General features: G+C 46.2%; 1 protein-coding gene across 1 annotated transcript in view; it reads right to left on the reverse strand.

The window, feature by feature from the left end:
• Window positions 1–18,029, reverse strand: part of ELP3 (elongator acetyltransferase complex subunit 3) — a 107,243-nt gene extending 89,214 nt beyond the window's left edge. The window contains exons 1-7 of the mRNA XM_083605256.1: window positions 17,854–18,029; window positions 14,482–14,581; window positions 13,765–13,903; window positions 12,582–12,652; window positions 10,722–10,785; window positions 9,450–9,518; window positions 4,890–5,044 (exon numbers count right to left, since the gene is read on the reverse strand). Of these exons, the coding sequence (XP_083461382.1) occupies window positions 4,890–5,044; window positions 9,450–9,518; window positions 10,722–10,785; window positions 12,582–12,652; window positions 13,765–13,903; window positions 14,482–14,581; window positions 17,854–17,872 (617 nt within the window). The 5' untranslated portion in view covers window positions 17,873–18,029. The remainder of the gene's footprint in view (window positions 1–4,889; window positions 5,045–9,449; window positions 9,519–10,721; window positions 10,786–12,581; window positions 12,653–13,764; window positions 13,904–14,481; window positions 14,582–17,853) is intronic.
• Between the last annotated feature and the right edge of the window lie 2,953 nt (window positions 18,030–20,982).

Below are 20,982 nucleotides of genomic sequence, written 5' to 3' on the forward strand. Positions count from 1 at the left end.
AAAGTCCACAAAGCAGCAAGATCACTCTGCGAGCGCAGGAACCCATTCCAGAGAAGAAACATGGCAGCCAGGAGATTCTGTATCTCCACAAAGAGATTAACAACAGTTTGGCAGCCTGCGAATGGTGACAAATGAAGTCCCCACAACCCCCCACACACATACTGACCAGGGTGTGGGGCTGGGCAGGATTTACAAGGGGCAGGGACCTGCTTTCACACTCTCCACCAACTGGGTGCTTTTAAATTTATTTTACAAACAATAAAGTGCTTCCCAGCCTGAAGCCATCGAAGCAGTGTTGAATAGGGGTCACCTGGCTTAAACCCAGCTCCATCACTGTGATCATCGGCAGCAGCATTGTTTGTCATTCCCTGAATTGGCGAGGCTCATTCAACAACAACAAGAAACTGAGCCTTCAGTGCCATCGGCCCAGTCCTGTGGAACTCCCTGCCACTAGAGATTCTGCAGGCACCTTCCGCTCCAACTTTTAAAAGCTTAAGCTTTTTTTTCCCACCAGGCCTACGCAGGCAATTAGGGGTACGGTCTCCCACAATGGTTGAGTGATGCCTGTTTTTAACCTTTTTGTGGTTTTTATCGCACGGCCTTTGTGTTTTATTGCTTTGTGTGTTTCTTAGGACATAGAGGTAAAGGTAAAGGGACCCCTGACCATTAGGTCCAGTCATCGCCGACTCTGGGGTTGCGGTGCTCATCTCGCTTTACTGGCCGAGGGAGCCGGCGTACAGCTTCCGGGTCATGTGGCCAGCATGACTAAGCCGCTTCTGGTGAACCAGAGCCGCGCACGGAAACGCCGTTTACCTTCCCGCCGGAACGGTACCTATTTATCTACTTGCACTTTGACATGCTTTCGAACTGCTAGGTTGCCATGAGCAGGGAGCAAGCAACGGGAGCTCACCTCGTTGCAGGGACTCAAACCGCCGACCTTCTGATTGGCAAGTCCTAGGCTCTGTGGTTTAACCCACAGCGCCACCCGCATCCCTTTTTTATTTTATCTTAAGACATAGCGGTACATAAATATTTGTTTATAACTGAATAAATAAAATCAGTAAGACAAAGCAGAAGCGAAACACCAAAAGTACAACGTGAGCTCCTCTGAAGCTGTAATGGCATGAGGTGATTGACAGGTGAACAACCTTACCCACCTGCCAAACTGCCTGTTGGGCAGTGGAGGTGGGGTGGATCCAGGCTACTGAGTCCAAATTCCTGGGCTAGAGAGAAAGCCAGGGTCATTTTTATTTGAGGCTGTATCCAGCATTAATCATTGCACAGACCCACTGAAATTAATAGGCACGTTCCACTTGATCAGCCATCCCAGGCTGGATCCTGATTCTCCTTACCCTTCTGAGGGCCAAGCGTGACAGATGGGTAGGGCCACCCTCCTGTCAATCATCACACGTCACAGTGACATCTTCCAGGAGCTGTTTTCCCCCATGCGGTGCTTTGCAGCCCCAACAATCAGCTGGGGCTTCAAAGCACTGTGCAGCATTCTATGCCAGCTCCAGCTTTGGCAGATGCCACCAATCAAGTGGTCAGCAGCACCCACAACCATGTTTTTGGAGCAGGCCAGCCGCACCTGTACTTTCCCCACACTCAATGTGATGTCAGGTGTAGGGCAGGTGGATGTGGCTTGGCCAAAATGGCCTCATGGGCTGAACTGAGAGGCCTGGTGCAGCCAATTAGGGCCAGAGGGTGCCTGTGAATTACCGTATTTTTTGCTGTATAAGACTCCCTTTTTCCCTCCTAAAAAGTAAGGGGAAATGTGTGTGCGTCTTATGGAGCGAATGCAGGCTGCACAGCTATCCCAGAAGCCAGAACAGCAAGAAGGATTGCTGCTTTCACTGCATAGTCTTGCTGTTCTGGCTTCTGAGATTCAGAATATTTTTTTTTCTTGTTTTCCTCCTCCAAAAACTAAGTGGTCTGGTGGTCTTATAGAGCGAAAAATACGGTAGGCCTGTGAATGGGAGAGCCCAGTCTACAACATGTCAGTTCAGTGCAGCACCACACAGCCAGTGGCATGGGCTACTCACCAGACAATACTTTTGCTGCATGCTTGCAGACGCTGAAATGACTAATGGGGGGTGCGGGGGTGCCATCTCACTCCTGAACAGCAGCGTAATATGAGGAGGCGCCTCAAGCAAGCAACATCAGTGAATTGAACGGGAAAATATGTAAAGGGATATTTTAAGTATCTGCTGCCCTCCAGAGGAAAAGCCCTATCAAAAACTTAGGCTGAACACTGTGCCTGATTTTTCTTGATCTTTACCGTTGCGCAGAAAGATCTGTGGCTATGGAAGCCTGGCTGGTTCAGTGAGTAGACAGTTGGGCTCATTTCAATGGGTCTACTCTTAAGTAGGACTAATGCTGGATGCAACCCAGAGCTTTAACGATACTGTCAGGTCTGCCCAAGGTCCCAGCTCACAAAGGACCAACGCTGCTTCTTGGTTAAGTACAAAAGTCTTTATTGAAGTTCAGTTTCACTTCCAGAGCCGCAGCGCGCAGCTCTACGTCTCAACTGTTAGACCGCTGATGCTCCGTCTGTGTTTCCTCCCCCCTGACACCAATTTAAGATTCTAGCCTTACTCCACCTCTTCCTTAGTTCCTTCCGCCTCTGGTTCCGCCTGGCCGTTGGGGTCTCGCCCTTTCTAGCCTCTTCTGATGCTGAGTCCCCTGAGCCTTCCCCCTCCCTCCGGCGGGCTTTAGGAGCTGGTTCCCCATCCGGGTCTCCTGCTGTTCCCCGCGCCTGTACATTTGAACTTGGCACGCGCGCCCAGCCGGTAACTTTCCTCCTGACCGTTTCACTGCTGCTGCTGTCACTGCTTCCCCCTCTGGGGGGGGGGGCTAGCTACAACTGACCTCCCCTCCGTTGGAGGCATGGTCAGACCTGACTCACTCTCTCTCCCCGCTGGAGGAGACGCTGGCCCTGACACATGTGACTCTTCCCCCCCACTACGCTCTGGTGGGGAAACTGGTCCCGATCCCCCACTGCTGCTTTGGGGTTCCCCTCTGTCTCCTTGTTTCTGGTGCGTCCCCCCTGGGACCCCCCTTGCCCTGACCATAGGCGCCCCCTTCTGGGAATCTTCTGATTCGCTGGAGAAGCTCATGGAATCTCTCGGGCCACTGTCATACTCCCCTACGCTGCCCTCGGATTCTTCCCCTTCACTCTCCATTTCCTCTCTCCCCAGTGCTCCTGCTCCTGAGTCCCTGACAGATACACTTCTCAAACGCTTCTTCCACATGTGCCCAAATCCCACCCCTGCACAACTATCAGAGAGGCATGGTCCTCTGTACCAGGTAACCCCAACTTCCACTATCCAATAAGCTTCCGAAAAATCATCTCAGAGAAAAACCAATTCAGTACTGGAAGGTTCAATCTTTGCCAATGAACCTTTTTGGCCAGCCTTCACCAGCCTAGTGAAATTGAAACACTTTGTTGTCACTTGTACAACTTGTATACAGTGAGATTACACCAGCACCCCACACTCAGCTCTCTTAGTCTTAATTCCCCTCGTTTACTGACGCACACCCACCAAACCTGAAAGTCAGTTGCCCAGTTGTTATCTTTTCATTCAGCAGCCTAACAGCCCAGGATAGAAGCTGTTCTTTACCCTGTTGGTGCGACTAATCCTGCCTCTATATCTTTTGCCCGAGGGCAGGAGATCAAGAAAGTGCCGGCCAGGGTGTGAATCATCCCTGAGAATTTTCCTCACTCTCCTGAGGCAATGTTCTTCCACTATTTCATCCAGCGGATTCACGGGACAGCCCATAATATCCTGTGCTGTATTCACTACCCTCTGCAGGCACTTCCTATCAGATGCTGTCAAACCAGCGTACCACACTGTGATGCATTATGAAAGGACACTTTCTATTGTTAACCGATAGAAGGAGATCATCAAATGTTGATTGACATCGTTCTTCCGCAATACTCTGAGAAGATGGAGTCTCTGTTGGGCTTTCTAAACCACCTGGGTTACATTTATTTTCCAAGTAAGGTCTTCACTGAGATAAACTCCTAGGAATTTAAAGGAAGAGACTCTCTCCACACAGCCCTCCCCGATGTACAGCGGGGCTAGTTCTCCTCTCTTCCTCCGAAAGTCCAACACCATCTCCTTTGTCTTGCTGATATAAAGGTGCAACGTGTTCCCTAGGCACCATGTAGATATTTTTTGGACCTCCCCTCTATACGCTGATTAGTCTCCACCTGTTATTAAACCCACTGTGGTGGTGTCATCAGCAAACTTAATAATTGCAGTAGATGTGTCAGATAATACACAATCGTATACTGAATACAGGTAAGGACTTAGCAGGGACGCGGGTGGCGCTGTGGGTTAAACCACAGAGCCTAGGACTTGCCTATCAGAAGGTCGGCGGTTCAAATCCCCGTGACGGGGTGAGCTCCCGTTGCTTGGTCCCTGCTCCTGCCAACCTAGCAGTTCGAAAGCACATCAAAGTGCAAGTAGATAAATACCTTCCGGCGGGAAGGTAAACGGCGTTTCCGTGTGCTGCTCTGGTTCGCTAGAAGTGGCTTAGTCATGCTGGCCACATGACCCGGAAGCTGTATGCCGTCTCCCTCGGCCAATAAAGCGAGATGAGCGCCGCAACCCCAGAGTCGGCCACGACTGGACCTAATGGTCAGGGGTCCCTTTACCTTTTTAAGGACTTAGCACACATTCAGTGCTTAGTGTTCTCCAGATGTTCTGGCCAGGGCTGAAGGGAGTTGGAAGCCCAGCCCTGAAACATCGGAAGGACACCAGGCTGACAAAGGCTGCCGTACGCAGTTCCTTACGCTGCGTAGCTTCCCGATGCAAGAAAACCAAGCCAACCACACAAAAAACGAGAACAGCCATTCAGAGCCTGCAACCGAGGGGGCACCTTACCTGACAGCCTCTGCCACATTGTTGGAGGTGTGGCCCGATAAAGCGTCGTGCAAGTTGCGGATAAAATAATCCCGGTATTCTTCGGGAAGTGCCATGAACGTCCCTCCCATCACAATGAACTCCACTTTGTCCACACTGTGACCCAACTGCTTCAGCTGCAAAAAGTAAGATGAACATGTGAGACAGGTGCCTTGGGGAGATGCAGAAGCTAAAATAATAATTTTTATTTATTATTTCTGCCTTGCCCATCTGTCTAGGTTGCCCCGGCCACTCTGGGCAACTCCTGGAGGGAAAAACGATCGTTGGGCATCCAGGTCTCTCCATTTGGCTCCCGAGGCCATTTTGGCCAAGACACAACCTATTGCTGACATCATATACGACAGGTATGGGGCAAATAAAAACCTGGCTCTGCTGAAAGGGTGTTTTTGCAGGGACCACCATTCATGAGGGGTGCCTGAAAAGCACTTCACAGGATATGATACGATAATCTTTGTTGTCATTGTCCCATACAGAACAACGAAATTGAAAAAATCTACATCAGACATTCAAAAACCGACAAGCCTGCTATCCCAGCTATCCCAGCCTGGTTGACCCCCTAAAAACTCTGATACCCCATAATTAAATACAATATACTCCCATAGAGACTACCTTAAAGGTAAAGGGACCCCTGACCATTAAGTCCAGTCGTGGCCGACTCTGGGGTTGCTGCGCTCATCTCGCTTTATTGGCCGAGGGAGCCGGTGTACAGCTTCCGGGTCATGTGGCCAGCATGACTACCTTACACTGCGTTTAAAACCAAAATCGCATTTGGATAGAAACTGTTTCTCAGGCGGCTAGTCCTAGTCTTTATAACCCTGTACCTTCTTCCAGAAGGCAGAAGCTGAAAGAGATCATTTCTGGGGTGTGCACTATCCTGGGCTATCTCTGCAGCTTTCTTATGGCACCTGGAAGCGTAGATTTGATCCAAGGTGGGAAGAGGGCACCCAATTATTCTCCCGGCAGTCTTTACAACCTTGGACAGCATTGTTTTTCCCCTGACCGTGCAGCTCCCAAACCACACACACAGTTAATACACTCTCAACAGTACAGTGGTAAAATGCCATCAACTGGTCCTTTGAGAGATTATTTTTCCGGAGGATTCTCAGAAAATATAACCTCTGCTGTGCTCTCTTCATCAGGTCTTTACTGTTTTCTCCCCAGGTTAGCTCATCTCTCAACTCCATTCCCAGAAATTGAAACTCTTTGAAAGGGGCTTGACAAGACCCGGCAATCAGGACAACCCTGGAAGGTGCTGGACTCTCCTTCAATGGAAGTTTTTAAACAGAGGTTGGATGGCCATCTGTCAGGGATTCCTTAGCTGCAATTCCTGAAGCTAAGATAACCATTGGGTTCCCTTCCCACTCTACAATTCTGTCATTCTTGCTAAGTCCCTTGCAAAGCACAATCGTATGTTTTGCCAAGCGCTTGGCAAAACCCCTGCAAGAAAGAGAAGCCACCTGTCAAATGGATTGACAGGTGTGGCCGGCTCCATCCACATGTCAAACTTAGCCTGCAAGGGAGATCTAGCTGCATAGAGAAGAAAACAAAAGGCTGACAAGGGAATCCCAAGATCCACCAGAAGAGTCTGGCTCCTTCACACATTCCAGTCTCCTTGTTTCACGCTAGTGAGTTGTTGTTTTTTTAATAGAGGGTTCCTTTTTCGTATGCTGCTTTGAACAACATCTCTAAGAGCAGCCTCACCATGCGAGAACGTTAAGGAATCACTGTGAGTATCCCGTTATTGGCACAATGTGCATTTTTTATAGTACAAAACATTTATGTCCTTTTTCTGAAGCAGTGTTTGCTCTAGCTCTGATTTTTTTATAAGCAGGTTGATGCAGTGGCTAGGAGCCCCTTTTATCGGCTCCATTTGCCAAAAAGTCTCCCTCGCTTCTTGGGTCAGATAGGAACTTGTAACAGAAAGCCATGCTCTTCTAAGTCTTCCAGCTTGACTTTTACTATGGCCTCAACCTGGGGCTGCTCTTGTGGTGGCCGTGTCCCAGGGTGAAAGACTTCTGGGAAAAGATTTATAATGAACTGAAAAAAATGTTGAAATATACATTTATTAAGAAACCAAAAGCCTTTCTACTTGGAATAATAGGATTGGAATTGCCCAAGAAAGGTGTCAGATTGTTTTGTATGCCACAACTGCTGCTAGAATTTTACTAGCCAAAAACTGGAAATTACAAGAAGTACCAACAGTGGAGGAATGGCAGATGAAGATGATGGACTTTTTGGAGCTAGCCGACCTGACCGGAAGAGTCCGCGACCAGAAGGAGGAGGAGTATCAAGAGGAGTGGAAGAAATGTAAAGGCTATTTAGTTAAATATGCTAAGATAACTTAAATAGAAAGACTTGTGAGTAACAGATTGGCCTAGGATTTAAATATGTGAAATTGTATAATATCATGGATAGAAGTCAAAATGAAAAGAAAGAGTTAATTGAATAAGTAAATTTTATATGAAAATAGTGTTGGTACTATTTTATATGAAAATAGTGTTGGTACTATAAAATAGTGTTGGTTGCTGCTACAATGAGCGACAGTGCTACCTCGGGTTAAGTACTTAATTTGTTCCAGAGGTGCGTCCTTAACCCGAAACTGTTCTTAACCTGAAGCACCACTTTAGTTAATGGGGCCTCCCACTGCTGCTGCGCCGCCGGAGCATGATTTCTGTTCTCATCCTGAAGCAAAGTTCTTAACCCGAGGTACTATTTCTGGGTTAGCGGAGTCTGTAACCTGAAGCGTCTGTAACCCGAGGTAGCACTGTATATGGAAACTCAGCCAGAGGGATTTGAGGAAGTCACTTAACAATGACAACAAAAGTGGGATTATAGCAGTTAAGATTAATGTTTTTCTGTTTGTTTGTTTGTTTGTTTGTTTGTTTTTTCCGCAGGGCCTGCAAGACAGAACTGTTCCACCAGGCCTTTGGTCAGGGCACAGCCTGACTCCCTCCTTTGGCAATCTTCACAGAACTTTAGCCTAATGTTTTCCTTCCAGTAGCACCTTAAAGACCAACTAAGTTAGTTCTTGGTATGAGCTTTCGTGTGCATGCACACTTCTTCAGATACACTGAAACAGAAGTTGCCAGATCCTTCTATATAGTGAGAAGGTGGGGAGGGGTATTACTCAGGAGGGTGGTGGGAATGGGTGATTGGCAGATAGCTGTGATGAGCCTGTTGACGACTCTTAACGACTGCAATAGGTCTTACAGGAAAAAGCAAGGGGTGAGAAGGTGAAAAATGGCTTTGTCATGTATAATGAGATAAGAATCCAAGGTCTTTGTTCAGACCAGGTCTCTCCATGGTTTTAAGTTTGGTAATGAGTTGCAATTCAGCAGCTTCTCTTTCCAGTCTATTTCTGAAATTCCTTTGTAGTAATACAGCTACTTTGAGATCTTGTATAGAATGTCCTGGGAGATTGAAAGCTCATACCAAGAACTAACTTAGTTGGTCTTTAAGGTGCTACTGGAAGGAAAAAATTTTTTTTGTTTTGACTATGGCAGACCAACACGGCTACCTATGTGTATTTAGCCTAATGGTTGCCATCAATTTGAGTTGAACTAATTTTAATGAAATGATTTTAGAATGTTGTATTATTTTACTGTTGTTAGCCGCCCTGAGCCTGGCTTCGGTTGGGGAGGGCGGGATATAAATAAAAAAATTTATTATTATTATTTTGATACTGTAATCAATCAATAAATCAATAAAAACTTTTTGAAAAAACAACAACCTGGGGCTGCTCTCGAAGACAACTCAGAAGCTTCAGTGACCGGAAAACTGATCCCGCCATGTGGATGTGGGGCACCATGATCACAGTCAGCCAATTTATTCCAACTGCACTGAATGCCAATGTGCTTGCAGGTTCAGTTCAAGGCGCCGATGCTTTGCTATAAACACCTTCAGGACAGTCACATATCTCAACCACCACCTACCCTTACACTAAAGCTAGCATTACGGGAGGCAATATTCCAGCTCCAAGTCTCAAATTCACCCAAAGAAAGAAGCAGAGCTTCCCCAGTGCTGTGGAATGACCTCTGTCCCCCCAAGGTGCAAATGTTCCTCTCTCTACTAGCCTCCCTGGGGCTTCGGGGTAACAGAGGTACAAAACTTGTCCCATGCACTAACTTGGATGCTCAAAAGGTGGCTAACAAAAAGCTTTAAAGAAACAAATAGATATCGTTTTTTGAAAAGAAAACAGAATTATGGCAAACGAAGTTAGTAGAAGTAACACTTGTAGTTTAATGGTGAATTTTGGATATAATGGAGATGTAAAAGATTTGGATTCTTATAAAAGATGCAGGAGGAAATGACTAACAATAGGATCCACAAAGGGGAGGAGAGAAGTCCAGGAGATTCTTTGGAATCTCGTTTTTATGTTGTATATTGGATATGTGAGTGTAGAACGCTAATTTGGAAAACCAAATAAATATTTTTTTTAAAAAATTATGGCAAACGAGAGCATGACCGTCTTTATGATCAAGCAGATATTGACACATTCTTTCCATCCTAGCAAGTATTTACCTGCTCAACGCGGTGCCTGGTCTGGAGATACGGGTCGTACCTGGCGCGGATGGCTCTCATGGAAGTTGGCTGCCGGAAGCAAGGAAAGGTGCATTATTTTGATTTAATTGTAGTCTGCTTTTGCAACAACGGCTGAGCTCAAGAAAGCTCACAATAACCACACAACAGCATTAAAAAACAAACATTGCAATCGCTAGATTATCAAATGTAGCAGCATGTTAATAGAGCAAACAACAACAAATTCATCAAAACGATTCAATAAAGTCAGAAGAATTCAAAGTTATTTAAAAAGCATTCATCAATACGATAAGCCCACAAGTTACGTACATTCAGCTTTGCATGCATAGCATAAAAATAAAATGTCAAGGGTCAGAAAGGGAGCAGGTTTCTGGGGGAAATGACTTTGGCAATCCTAGCCACCATTGAACCCATTGAGTTCTGACTGCAAGATTTTGGCTTTAGGTGCAATCACCAGAATGTAACCCCCGGCGTAAGCAGCAGGCTGCCAGTTAGAAAGGCCTGCTCCTTAAACTCTCAACGCCGCCATGACACCGTAATGTATTTGTATAATCAAGGGCTTAAAAAGAGTAGACAGTGACTTAATTTCAAAGCAGCGAATTGAGGCCATGCTCCCATCAGAGTCCCCGACTCATGGTGACCATCCCAATACGATTTTGGCTTTCATCATAAGCAAGTCTCCACCTAGTGGCCAATCTATTTATCAATTTATATACAAGTTTAACAATTTTACCTAGAAACAGGGCAAGGTCCATATTTAAAAGCCTATGCCATAATGCATTTTCTAGGTCTTTAGATACTCTGAGGAGAGACGCGGGTGGCGCTCCTGCCCACTTAGCAGTTCGAAAGCACGTCAAAGTGCAAGTAGATAAATAGGTACCGCTCTGGCGGGAAGGTAAACGGCGTTTCCATGTGCCAGAAGCGGCTTAGTCATGCCGGCCACATGACCCGGAAGCTGTACGCTGGTTCCCTCGGCCAGTAAAGCGAGATGAGCGCCGCAACCCCAGAGTCACCCACGACTGGACCTAACGGTCAGGGGTCCCTTTGCCTTACCTTTACCTAGATAATCTGAGACCCTTCATGCTTTTGCTGCAACAGATAAACAAGGCTACCCCTTTATAATTTAAGCCCATATTTGATGAAATTTAGTTTGGGGGAGGCAGGGTGTGAGAGAGAAAATTTCTGACATCACGCCCAGCACTGAGTAAACATACATTCCCTGAAAAAGGGCCCACAGACTCTTTAAAGCAGTACCTCGTATCCTGTGTAAGACTGTGTTGAATACTCAAAGTCAGAATCGGGACCCCCTGGACAGTACCTGCATGTTCAAGAGAAAAACAGAGTCACGCAGAGACAGACAGTTTAAGCTAGCCTTCCCCCACCTTGGTGCTCTCCAAATATCTGGGCGATGTGTCTCATACTCGCCGACCACAAAACCCTCTGATGGCTGGGGCTTGATGGGAACCAGCAACATCCAGAGAGCACCCAGGGTTGGCGGGGGGGGGGGGGCTGGTTTAAAGCTGGTGTGTTCTTCCACAATCTGGAGGCAGCAGAAGATTCTGCCCATTTGTAGGGCCCAAAAGCAGTGAGGGAAAACCCTCAAGGTGGACATCCCCCACTGAAAGCCATGTTCAAATATATAAAAGGATGTCACATAGAGGAGGGAGAAAGGTTGTTTTCTGCTGCTCCAGAGAAGCGGACACGGAGCAATGGATCCAAACTACAAGAAAGAAGATTCCACCTAAACATTAGGAAGAACTTCCTGACAGTAAGAGCTGTTCGACGGTGGAATTTGCTGCCAAGGAGTGTGGTGGAGTCTCCTTCTTTGGAGGTCTTTAAGCAGAGGCTTGACAACCATATGTCAGGAGTGCTCTGATGGTGTTTCCTGCTTGGCAGGGGGTTGGACTCGATGGCCCTTGTGGTCTCTTCCAACTCTATGATTCTATGATTCTATGAAAGGTGCTTGTGTTACCTATTTGCATTATTACATTTATATCTCACCTTTCCTCCGAGATGGGGTACCTAGTTCTCCCACTTTTCACATTTAATCCCCACAACAACCCTGTGAGGAAGATTAGGCTGAGAAGAAGCGACTGGCCTTAGGTCACTCAGTGAACTTCATGGCAGAGTGGGGATTCGAACCCCCGTCTCCTAGATCCTAGCCAGACGCTCTGAAGCCACTAAGCGAGCGTTGACCGGACAACCCTAGTTAGTCTTGGATGAAACCTCCAGTTAATTACTGTGCGTTATTGTACAACTGGCTGGGGTCAGGGACTATTTAAATACAGTGGTACCTCGGCTTCCATACGCTTCAGGTTACATATGCTTCAGGTTACAGACTCCACTAACCCAGGAATAGTACCTCGGGTTAAGAACTTTGCTTCAGGATGAGAACAGAAACCGTGCTCTGGCGGCGCGGCAGCGGGAGGCCCCATTAGCTAAAGTGGTGCTTCAGGTTAAGAACAGTTTCAGGTTAAGAACGGACCTCCAGATTGAATTAAGTTCTTAACCCGAGGTACCACTGTATCTTTCTCTTTGAAGTGATGAGTACAGATCTTTCCTTAAACAGTTAGTTATTCATGAAGATTTACTCCCCCCCCCCCCCACTTTTAAGCAAGGGAGATGAGCAGTAGACCAGAAGGTTATTTAGCTGCGATTGCTGCACTGAAAGGGGTTGGACTGGATGATCCTTTGGGTCCCTTCCAATGCTACTGTTCTGTGATTCTATGACAGGCATAGGCAAACTCTGCCCTCCAGATGTTTTGGGACTACAACTCCCATCATCCCTAGCTAACAGGACCAGTGGTCAGGGATGGTGGGAGTTGTAGTCCCAAAACATCTGGAGGGTCGAGTTTGCCTATGCCTGTTCTATGACATATACCTCGTCTGTGGGAGTCAGCGGGAATCACAAGCAGAAAGCACTGCTTATTGCACTTAGATCCTACTTGAGCACTTCACATTGGTGGATTTGGTTGGTCATTGTGAAAACATGATGCTGGACTAGATGGGTCCCTATGGGCCTGATCCAGTTCAGGGTTCTTCTTAGGTTCTTACATTTCGATTGTCTACAACCCAAGCCGCTGACATTTCTGAATATTCCAAGGCTCTACTTACACACAAATGTTTCCTGTGAAGTTAATGTGTGGACATCTGTGCGGCTTACACATCACTGCCACAACAGCAATCTGAAAAAAAGGAGAGAAGCATTGCAGAGAAGTTATCACAGTTCCCTTGAGAAGAAAATAACACAATCATTACATTTAAAGGAACGGAAAGATGTATGTACTGCCCAGTGCAGAATACCCTATACCAAAATGAGAATCCAACTGAGTCATTTTTAGGAACATGGGAAGCTGCCTATGAGAAGATAGGCAATGAAGGTGCTGGACGAGTCTCCTTGGGGGAGAGCATGCCACACATGGGGAGGCATGGCAGAAAAGGTCCGTTCCCATGTTGCCACCCTCTGGACCTCTCATGGTGGAGGCACATGAAGAAGGCCCTCAGATAGAGATAGATAAAACTTTATTCGCATTAGCCAATGGCCATAGCAACAGTAAAACATCACAGTATACGCAGAAAAGGAAATTTGATATAAGAGCACAATTTAAAGTCCTGAATCAGAAGTCAGTTAGTGGCCCTCATTCTGATTGCCCCTGCTATGAACCTAGCAACCTTTGCTGTTATCTGCTCATTTTGATCTGACAGAAGAAAGGCCATTGTGGCAGTGGCTGAGCGCCCTGGGATGGTTAGTACGAGTGGGGTGATGATCTCGTTCCTCAGGGCTTTGTAGAGAGTACAAGACAGGAGGACGTGTGCTGCCATTTCCGTGCTACCATCTCTACAGGGGCAAAGACGTTTCTCAGGTGGGATCTTTTGGAATCAACCCTCAAGTACCGCAGATGGCAAAACATCCAGTCTTGCAAGTGTAAAAGCACGTTTGTATTTTGGGATAATAAGTTTGCACAGATATGGGGCCAGAGAATCAAAATGGAGAGGTGGAAAATGAACATACCATGGGCAGAATTTCCTTATAGGAGGCCCTCAGATGATGATCACAGGGTCTGGGTTGGTTGTTGTGAAGACCTCTCCTTATTGATGGTATAAACTTGAGGCACCTGGGTTCACACCCCACAACTAGACCACTAGACCACAACACGGGGGATAATCAACGTGGCCTCCAGATGTTTTGGACTACAATTCCCATCATCCCCGACCACTGACCACACTAGCTGAGGCTGATGGACACTGCAGTCTAAAACACCAGGAAGCCCCCTTATCAAACAACGAACAGGCCTACCCCACTAGCAGTGCGGATGGGCTTCGCCTTCAGCTTGGGAACCAGCACTCTGCGATACTGGGGAGGCACCGCAGCAATGATGTCCACGAGGCGCGGCTGTGCCGAAAGCCCATACTTTGCAGCTGTCTTGGTCTTTATCCTTGAAAATAAAAGAGTGTGATTTAGTGAGGTACTATACAGGGAGGATAAAGGGCATGCACAAACGGCAGAGGGCAGAGAAGAGCAGGAGACCGGCAGCAAGAATATTACTGGCACCAAAAAGGAAGCAAGAAGAACTACTGATGAAAGAAGAATGGTGGATGAAACTGACGGACTATGCAGAATTAGATAAACTAACAGGTAGGATTCGAAACCTGCGGGACCAGAAATTCTCAGAAGACTGGAGCAAATTTACGGACTATTTGAAAAGCAACTGTGATGAACAAATTACGCTAGTAAGTTTGCAAGAAGTTTTGTATTATTTGAAATATTGCAAAAAAGATAATGAGGAGAATTATTAGTTAAGGACAATTAAAGGTAATAGGAAATTAAAAAATGCATAGTAAGGGAGAAAGAATGGAAAATCATCAGAGGTGTTGACGGAAGTCCTAAAATGTTGTATAAGATGAGAAGTTATGTTGTATGAATGTTAGAATTAATATGTTAAAAAACCAATAAAAACGTATTTAAAAAAGGAGAAGAGCAGGAGATGGTGGCTGGCCGGCTGGCCAAACTTACTTGTTCAAGTTGACATCTTTGCCCTGGTCGTGAGCTTCAATGAGCTGCTTGATGACGTCTGAGATGGTCATCATCATCAGCTCTGCCCGGCTGAGGTCTCCTGAAACAATCAATCAATCAATCAATAAAAATAAAGTAATAATAATAATAATAATTTATTATTTGTACCCCGCCCATCTGGCTGGGTTTCCCCAGCCACTCTGGGCGGCTTCCACAAACACCAAAAATACACTAAGATGTCACACATTAAAAACTTCCCTGAACAGGGCTGCCTTAAGATGTCTTCTGAATGTCAGGTAGTTGTTTATCTCTTTGACATCTGATGGGAGGGCGTTTCACAGGGCGGGTGCCACCACCAAGAAGGCCCTCTGCCTGGTTCCCTGTAGCTTTGCTTCTCGCTATGAGGGAACCGCCAGAAGGCCCTCGGCACTGGACCTCAGCATCCGGGCAGAACGATGGGGGTGGAGACGCTCTTTCAGGTATACTGGGCCGAGGCCATTGCAACAAGAAGCAAAAGGCTGCCGGTTGCTGCATTCGCACTCGGGTCCTGCCTGGGAGCTTCCCAAAACAGGCACCAGCACTTTGATCTCTGCCCATAAACAGACCCATAGCCGGCGGAGCGGAGCCCCCTTCTCCACAGCAGCATCACAAGGGGCTGGACTAGATGACCGTCTGGGTCCCTTCCAGCTCTCCTCTTCTGTCATATATAGATCTATGAATCCTGCTCCCTATAACCAGCCCGGGGGTCAGTAACCTCTTTGGGGCTGCCTGGTGTTTCTGCTTTTCAGAGGCAGCCCCAAGCCTAACCGGAAAAGGGCACAGCGAAGGCGCCCACCCACTTATCATGAGGCAGGGAGTCCCATCCCAAATGCCTTTAGGGAGGTATTCTTATATGCAACGGCTGCAGCTCGGACTTTGGTGGCAAAGGGGCGGGAGGAAAAAGACGTCCCAACAATAACGGACTGGCATAACGAGCTACAAGAATTTGCTGAAATGGCAACTCAAAGCAACAATTTATGGAAAAGTGGGATAGCTATAAGACATATGTTCAAAAATACAGCAAAGGTTCACTGTCTATGCTAGCATTCAATTGACGTTGGAGAGAGACTGAGCTGAGAAATAAGACCAAGGGTACATTATTGATATAGGAATGTATTAGATAAAATATAAAGAAATGCACAATAATGAGAGTACATTGATTTGTAAAAAAAGGAATATACAAAGGGACAGACAGGAAGTGTTGGTACATATATGATTTTGGAATGGAATAGATTTTTGTCCTTGTTTTTTTTTTCCTTTTAGTATATAAACTTTGCATACGTGTTGAAAATTATGGTATAATAAGCCTTGTGATGTAATATGATAACGTGTACCGGTGTAACATAAGAACTTTAATAAATAAATAAAATTCAATAAATAAATAAATATCATGAGGCAGGGAGTCCCGCAGTTCTCCCCCAAGCTGCACTTGAAGGATTCCTATACATGTTGAAAATTATAGTATAATAAGCCTTGCGATGTAATATGATAACGTTTACCAACGTAACATAAGAACTTTAATAAATAAAATTCAATAAATAATAATATCATGAGGCAGGGAGTCCCGAAGTTCTCCCCCAAGCGGCACCTGAAGGATTTCTATACATGTTGAAAATTATAGTATAATAAGCCTTGCGATGTAATATGATAACGTTTACCAATGTAACATAAGAACTTTAATAAATAGAGCTTCTCTGAGATTTGGTGTCCAATACAAAGGACTATCAAAAAAACCGGCAGAGAGGAATTGAGAGAGAATTAAGAGCCTCGGACGTGAGGTCACCAGGCTGACAGCAGATAGACTGATGGACATTTGTTGGGGTTCGAAACCGGGAAAGGCGGGGAGTGGGGCTTTGGGAATCCAAAGGGTGTACAATTATACTTTGTTTCTTTGTATTTTGTTTTGCTACTTGTACAAAAATGGGGAATTCGTGGAAGGGAATTGGGGTCGACCTTAGAAAAAAGATATTAAGAATAAGCACTGATGCATAAAGACTGAGGTTTATGTTAAAATTGGTTAACTAAAATGAATTAAATATAATAAGGTAAAATTTGGGGATAAGAACTTGCTGAACTAAAAATTGAACTGGAATACAAGAAGGGGAGGTGTGGGGAAGTCAGGGAAATATGTTATTGAAAGTAAGGAATGTAAATTCTATGTGAGTTTTTTTTTTTAATTTTTCTTTTGTTTTTTTCTCTATTTTTTGAAAACTCCAATAAATATCTTAAAAAAAAGAAAGAAAGGAAGAACTTTAATAAATAAAATTCAATAAATAATAATATCATGAGGCAGGGAGTCCCGCAGTTCTCCCCCAAGCTGCACCTGAAGGATTTCTATACATGTTGAAAATTATAGTATAATAAGCCTTGCGATGTAATATGATAACGTTTACCAATGGAACATAAGAACTTTAATAAATAAAATTCAATAAATAATAATATCATGAGGCAGGGAGTCCCGCAGTTCTCCTCCAAGCTGCACCTGAAGGATTTCTTTTTTTATATATATATAAATTTTTATTAATTTTCCAACATATATTAAGACACAATACAACTGACAATACATAAACAAACATACATATAAACACATATAATTTCATAACCTCTTTTTCTTAAACCTTATTTCAACGACTTCCCCATACCTCCCTTTTCTGCATCCCTGTTTTAAACTTTCCCAGCAACCCCTAATTTCAATTACTTATAATTCACTTTCTTTAATCCTTTTTCTCTTACCCAATTATTTGTCACTGCAATTCTGTTTTACATTACCCATGACATTTTAGCACTCATCTGAAGGATTTCTATACATGTTGAAAATTATAGTATAATAAGCCTTGCGATGTAATATGATAACGTTTACCAACGTAACATAAGAACTTTAATAAATAAAATTCAATAAATAATAATATCATGAGGCAGGGAGTCCCGCAGTTCTCCTCCAAGCTGCACCTGAAGGATTTCTATACATGTTGAAAATTATAGTATAATAAGCCTTGCGATGTAATATGATAACGTTTACCAATGGAACATAAGAGCTTTAATAAATAAAATTCAATAAATAATAATATCATGAGGCAGGGAGTCCCGCAGTTCTCTTCTCTCTCCCCCCCCCCCAGCAGCACCTGAAGGATTTTTGCCTGATCCTAGAACTGTTGGGGGGCGTCGAGGAGGGAGACCTGCTGCCTCTTTCATGAGGCCCCCCCCCCACTGAACTAAGGGGGGGCCTCAGAGAAGCCCCAAAATCCCCATAGAAAGTGGGGGTGAGAGGAGAACCCGGCCCCTCCCCGTCAACACGTGACCTCCCCCCCCCCCCGGACTGCCAACCGCCTTTACCTTTCTTCTTCTGCCTCATGGCGACGCTGCCCCCCTCACGGCTCCCCACAAGCTGTCTCTCCGGCTGGCCGTCAAGCGCCCTCCGTCTTCACGACGCCGTCGCGAAAGGAGAAGGGCGGAAGGAGGAGAGGCACCGACGGGCAACCGCCCGCCTCGCTGCCGTAAAGCGGTCCGCGCACGCGTACGCCGGCCTTGCCTTGCCGAGCTTTTGAGCCAATCCGGCATTGGCTCCGCCTCCCAGGGAGAGGGATTGGTCGAGAGCGTTCCATCCCGGCCCTTTTGATCGGACTTTAGCTCCGCCTCCCGGCCAAAGGGATTGGTCGAGAGCGTTCCATCCCGGCCCTTTTGATCGCACTTTGGCTCCGCCTCCCAGCCAAAGGGATTGGTCGAGAGCGTTCCATCCCGGCCCTTTTGATCGGACTTTGGCTCCGCCTCCCAGCCAAAGGGATTGGTCGAGAGCGTTCCATCCCGGCTCCTTTGATCCGGCAACAATTTAAAACTGGATTTCAGCTGTCACAAACTCGCGCGCGTTCCTGAACATAGCTGTCAACTTTCCCCTTTTCTTGCGAGGAATCCTATTCGGAATAAGGGAATTTCCCTTCAAAAAAGGGAAACGTTGACAGCTATGATCCTGAAGACCATGTGGTGTCTTCAAGGCGAAGTTCCACATTCAACGTAGTGATTTAGAAGATTTCTTTTAAACGCCCCTATGCGTATAACACCCACACGCCGGGATTAGCATTCCCTAATAGAACACTTAATTTACAGGCTCCTGCTTAAGATTCTGTTCCTCTTAAAAATATATATAATAATATAGATCATCATTATATGTGTGCAAAAGGGCTGCAGAATAGGAAAGAGGATCATGCATGGAAATGGGGAAAGGGAGAGTTGAGAAAAGTGAGGAGGGGGAGATAATAAGGTTGAAGGTGAACATCGGGGTACAAAGGGGGTTGCAAAAAAGGAGGGAGTAGGAGGCGTAGGAATGGGGGTGAAGATGAAAGCAGGGGCACGAAAGAGCCTAAAGAATAGCTGAGGATTGTGGCTTTGTAATTGGTTGGGAGGTGGAAATGTGCTTATTAGTTGCAGTGTATGGAAGGAGGGTGGACTGCAAGAAGATCAGACCAATCCATTCTGAAGGAAATCAGCCCTGAGTGCTCACTGGAAGGACAGATCCTGAAGCTGAGGCTCCAAGACTTTGGCCACCTCATGAGAAGAGAAGACTCCCTGGAAAAGACCCTGATGTTGGGGAAGATGGAGGGCACAAGGAGAAGGGGACGACAGAGGACGAGATGGTGGGACAGTGTTCTCAAAGCTACCAGCATGAGTTTGACCAAATTGCGGGAGGCAGTGGAGGACAGAAGTGCCTGGCGTGCTCTGGTCCATGGGGGTCATGAAGAGTCGGACATGACTAAACGACTAAACAACAACAACAAATTGAAGGAGGGACACGGGTGGCACTGTGGGTTAAACCACAGAGCCTAGGATTTGCTGATCAGAAGGTCGGCAGTTCAAATCCCCGTGATGGGGTGAGCTCCCGTTGCTCAGTCCCTGCTCCTGCCCACCTAGCAGTTTGAAAGCACGTCAAAGTGCAAGTAGATAAATAGGTACCGCTCCGGCGGGAAGGTAAACGGCGTTTCCGTGTGCTGCTCTGGTTTGCCAGAAGCAGCTTAGTCATGCTGGCCACATGACCCGGAAGCTGTATGTCGGCTCCTTCAGCCAATAAAGCGAGATGAGCGCCGCAACCCCAGAGTCGGCCACGACTGGACCTAATGGTCAGGGGTCCCTTTACCTTTACCTATGGAAGGAGGAAGATACAGGTTTCTAAGGGGGGGGGGAGAGACATGGGCATGAAGGTAAAAATGGGTGCAGAGCAGGCTTGCGGAACAGAAGTGGCTGCACAAATGGAGTTGGGAAAGTGAAAAGCAAGCTTAGCAGCTCCAAGCAGGGCTTTTTTTCCCAGCAGGAACTCTCTGAAACTGAATTCCGGGCACCTCTTAGGTGGGTGCCATCACCAATACAGTGGTACCTCAGGTTACAGACACTTCAGGTTACAGACTCTGCAAACCCAGAAATAGTACCTCAGGTTAAGAACTTTGCTTCAGGATAAGAACAGAAATTGCACAGCGAAGGCAGTGGGAGGCCCCATGAGCTAAAGTGGTGCTTCATGTTAGGAACAGTTTCAGGTTAAGAATGGACCTTCGGAATGAATAATGTACTTAACCGAGGTACCACTGTATAAGATAACAAGAGAGATGAAGGAGCATCTCCACCCCCATCATTCTGCCTGGACACTGAGATCCAGCGTTGAGGGCCTTCTGGTGGTTCCCTCGCTGCAAGAAGCCAAGTTACATGGAACCAGGCAGAGGGCCTTCTTGGTGGTGGCACCCGCCCTGTGGAACACCCTCCCACCAGATGTCAAAGAGATAAACAACTACCTGACATCTAGAAGACATTTGAAGGCAGCCCTGTTTAGGGAAGTTTTCAATGTGTGATATTTTAATGTATTTTTAATCTTTGTTGGAAGCTGCCCAGAGTCGCTGGGGAAACCCAGCCAGATGGGCAGGGTACAAATAAAAAATTATGATGATGATGATGATGATGATGATGATGGCAAGTTGCTGCAATTCTTTTTCTAGAAAAATAGCACTGGATGGGGTGGGAAGGGGAAGGTCTGGGGGTGTTGAGGCTGAGGGTTGGGGTTGAGTCACACCCCCTAGTTTCTGCATAAAAGCAGTTAATTTAGCTTTAGCTATTCCTGTTTCAGTCAAAGCAGCCAGAAGTTTGGATGCATTTTTCTTTTCCTATCAGAGCATTTCCAAAGGAGAGGCTTGGAGGATTTGCGAAGGCATCGGAGGAATGCGCAAGAGGGATGTCTGGACTCGTTGGGTCTGGCAGTTCCAGGTGGGATTTGTAGCAGGATTATGCTGCAGTTTAAGGCCTTAAGGGATTTACGGGGTGGGGGTACTCATGCAGAATGAAGCCAGGGGAGAGAAAGCAAAATAAACAACAAGTGCTTGGTGGGTGGGAGCAAGAAATACAAGAGCAGCAAATGGGGGGGGGGGGGGCGGAAATCCAGGGTTGTTTTTTTGGCAGACCACTGAAGGATAAACTCAGGCGAGTTCTTGG

The sequence above is a fragment of the Podarcis filfolensis genome (assembly GCF_964270895.1).
Source record: "Podarcis filfolensis genome assembly, chromosome: 3".
NCBI lineage: Eukaryota > Metazoa > Chordata > Lepidosauria > Squamata > Lacertidae > Podarcis > Podarcis filfolensis.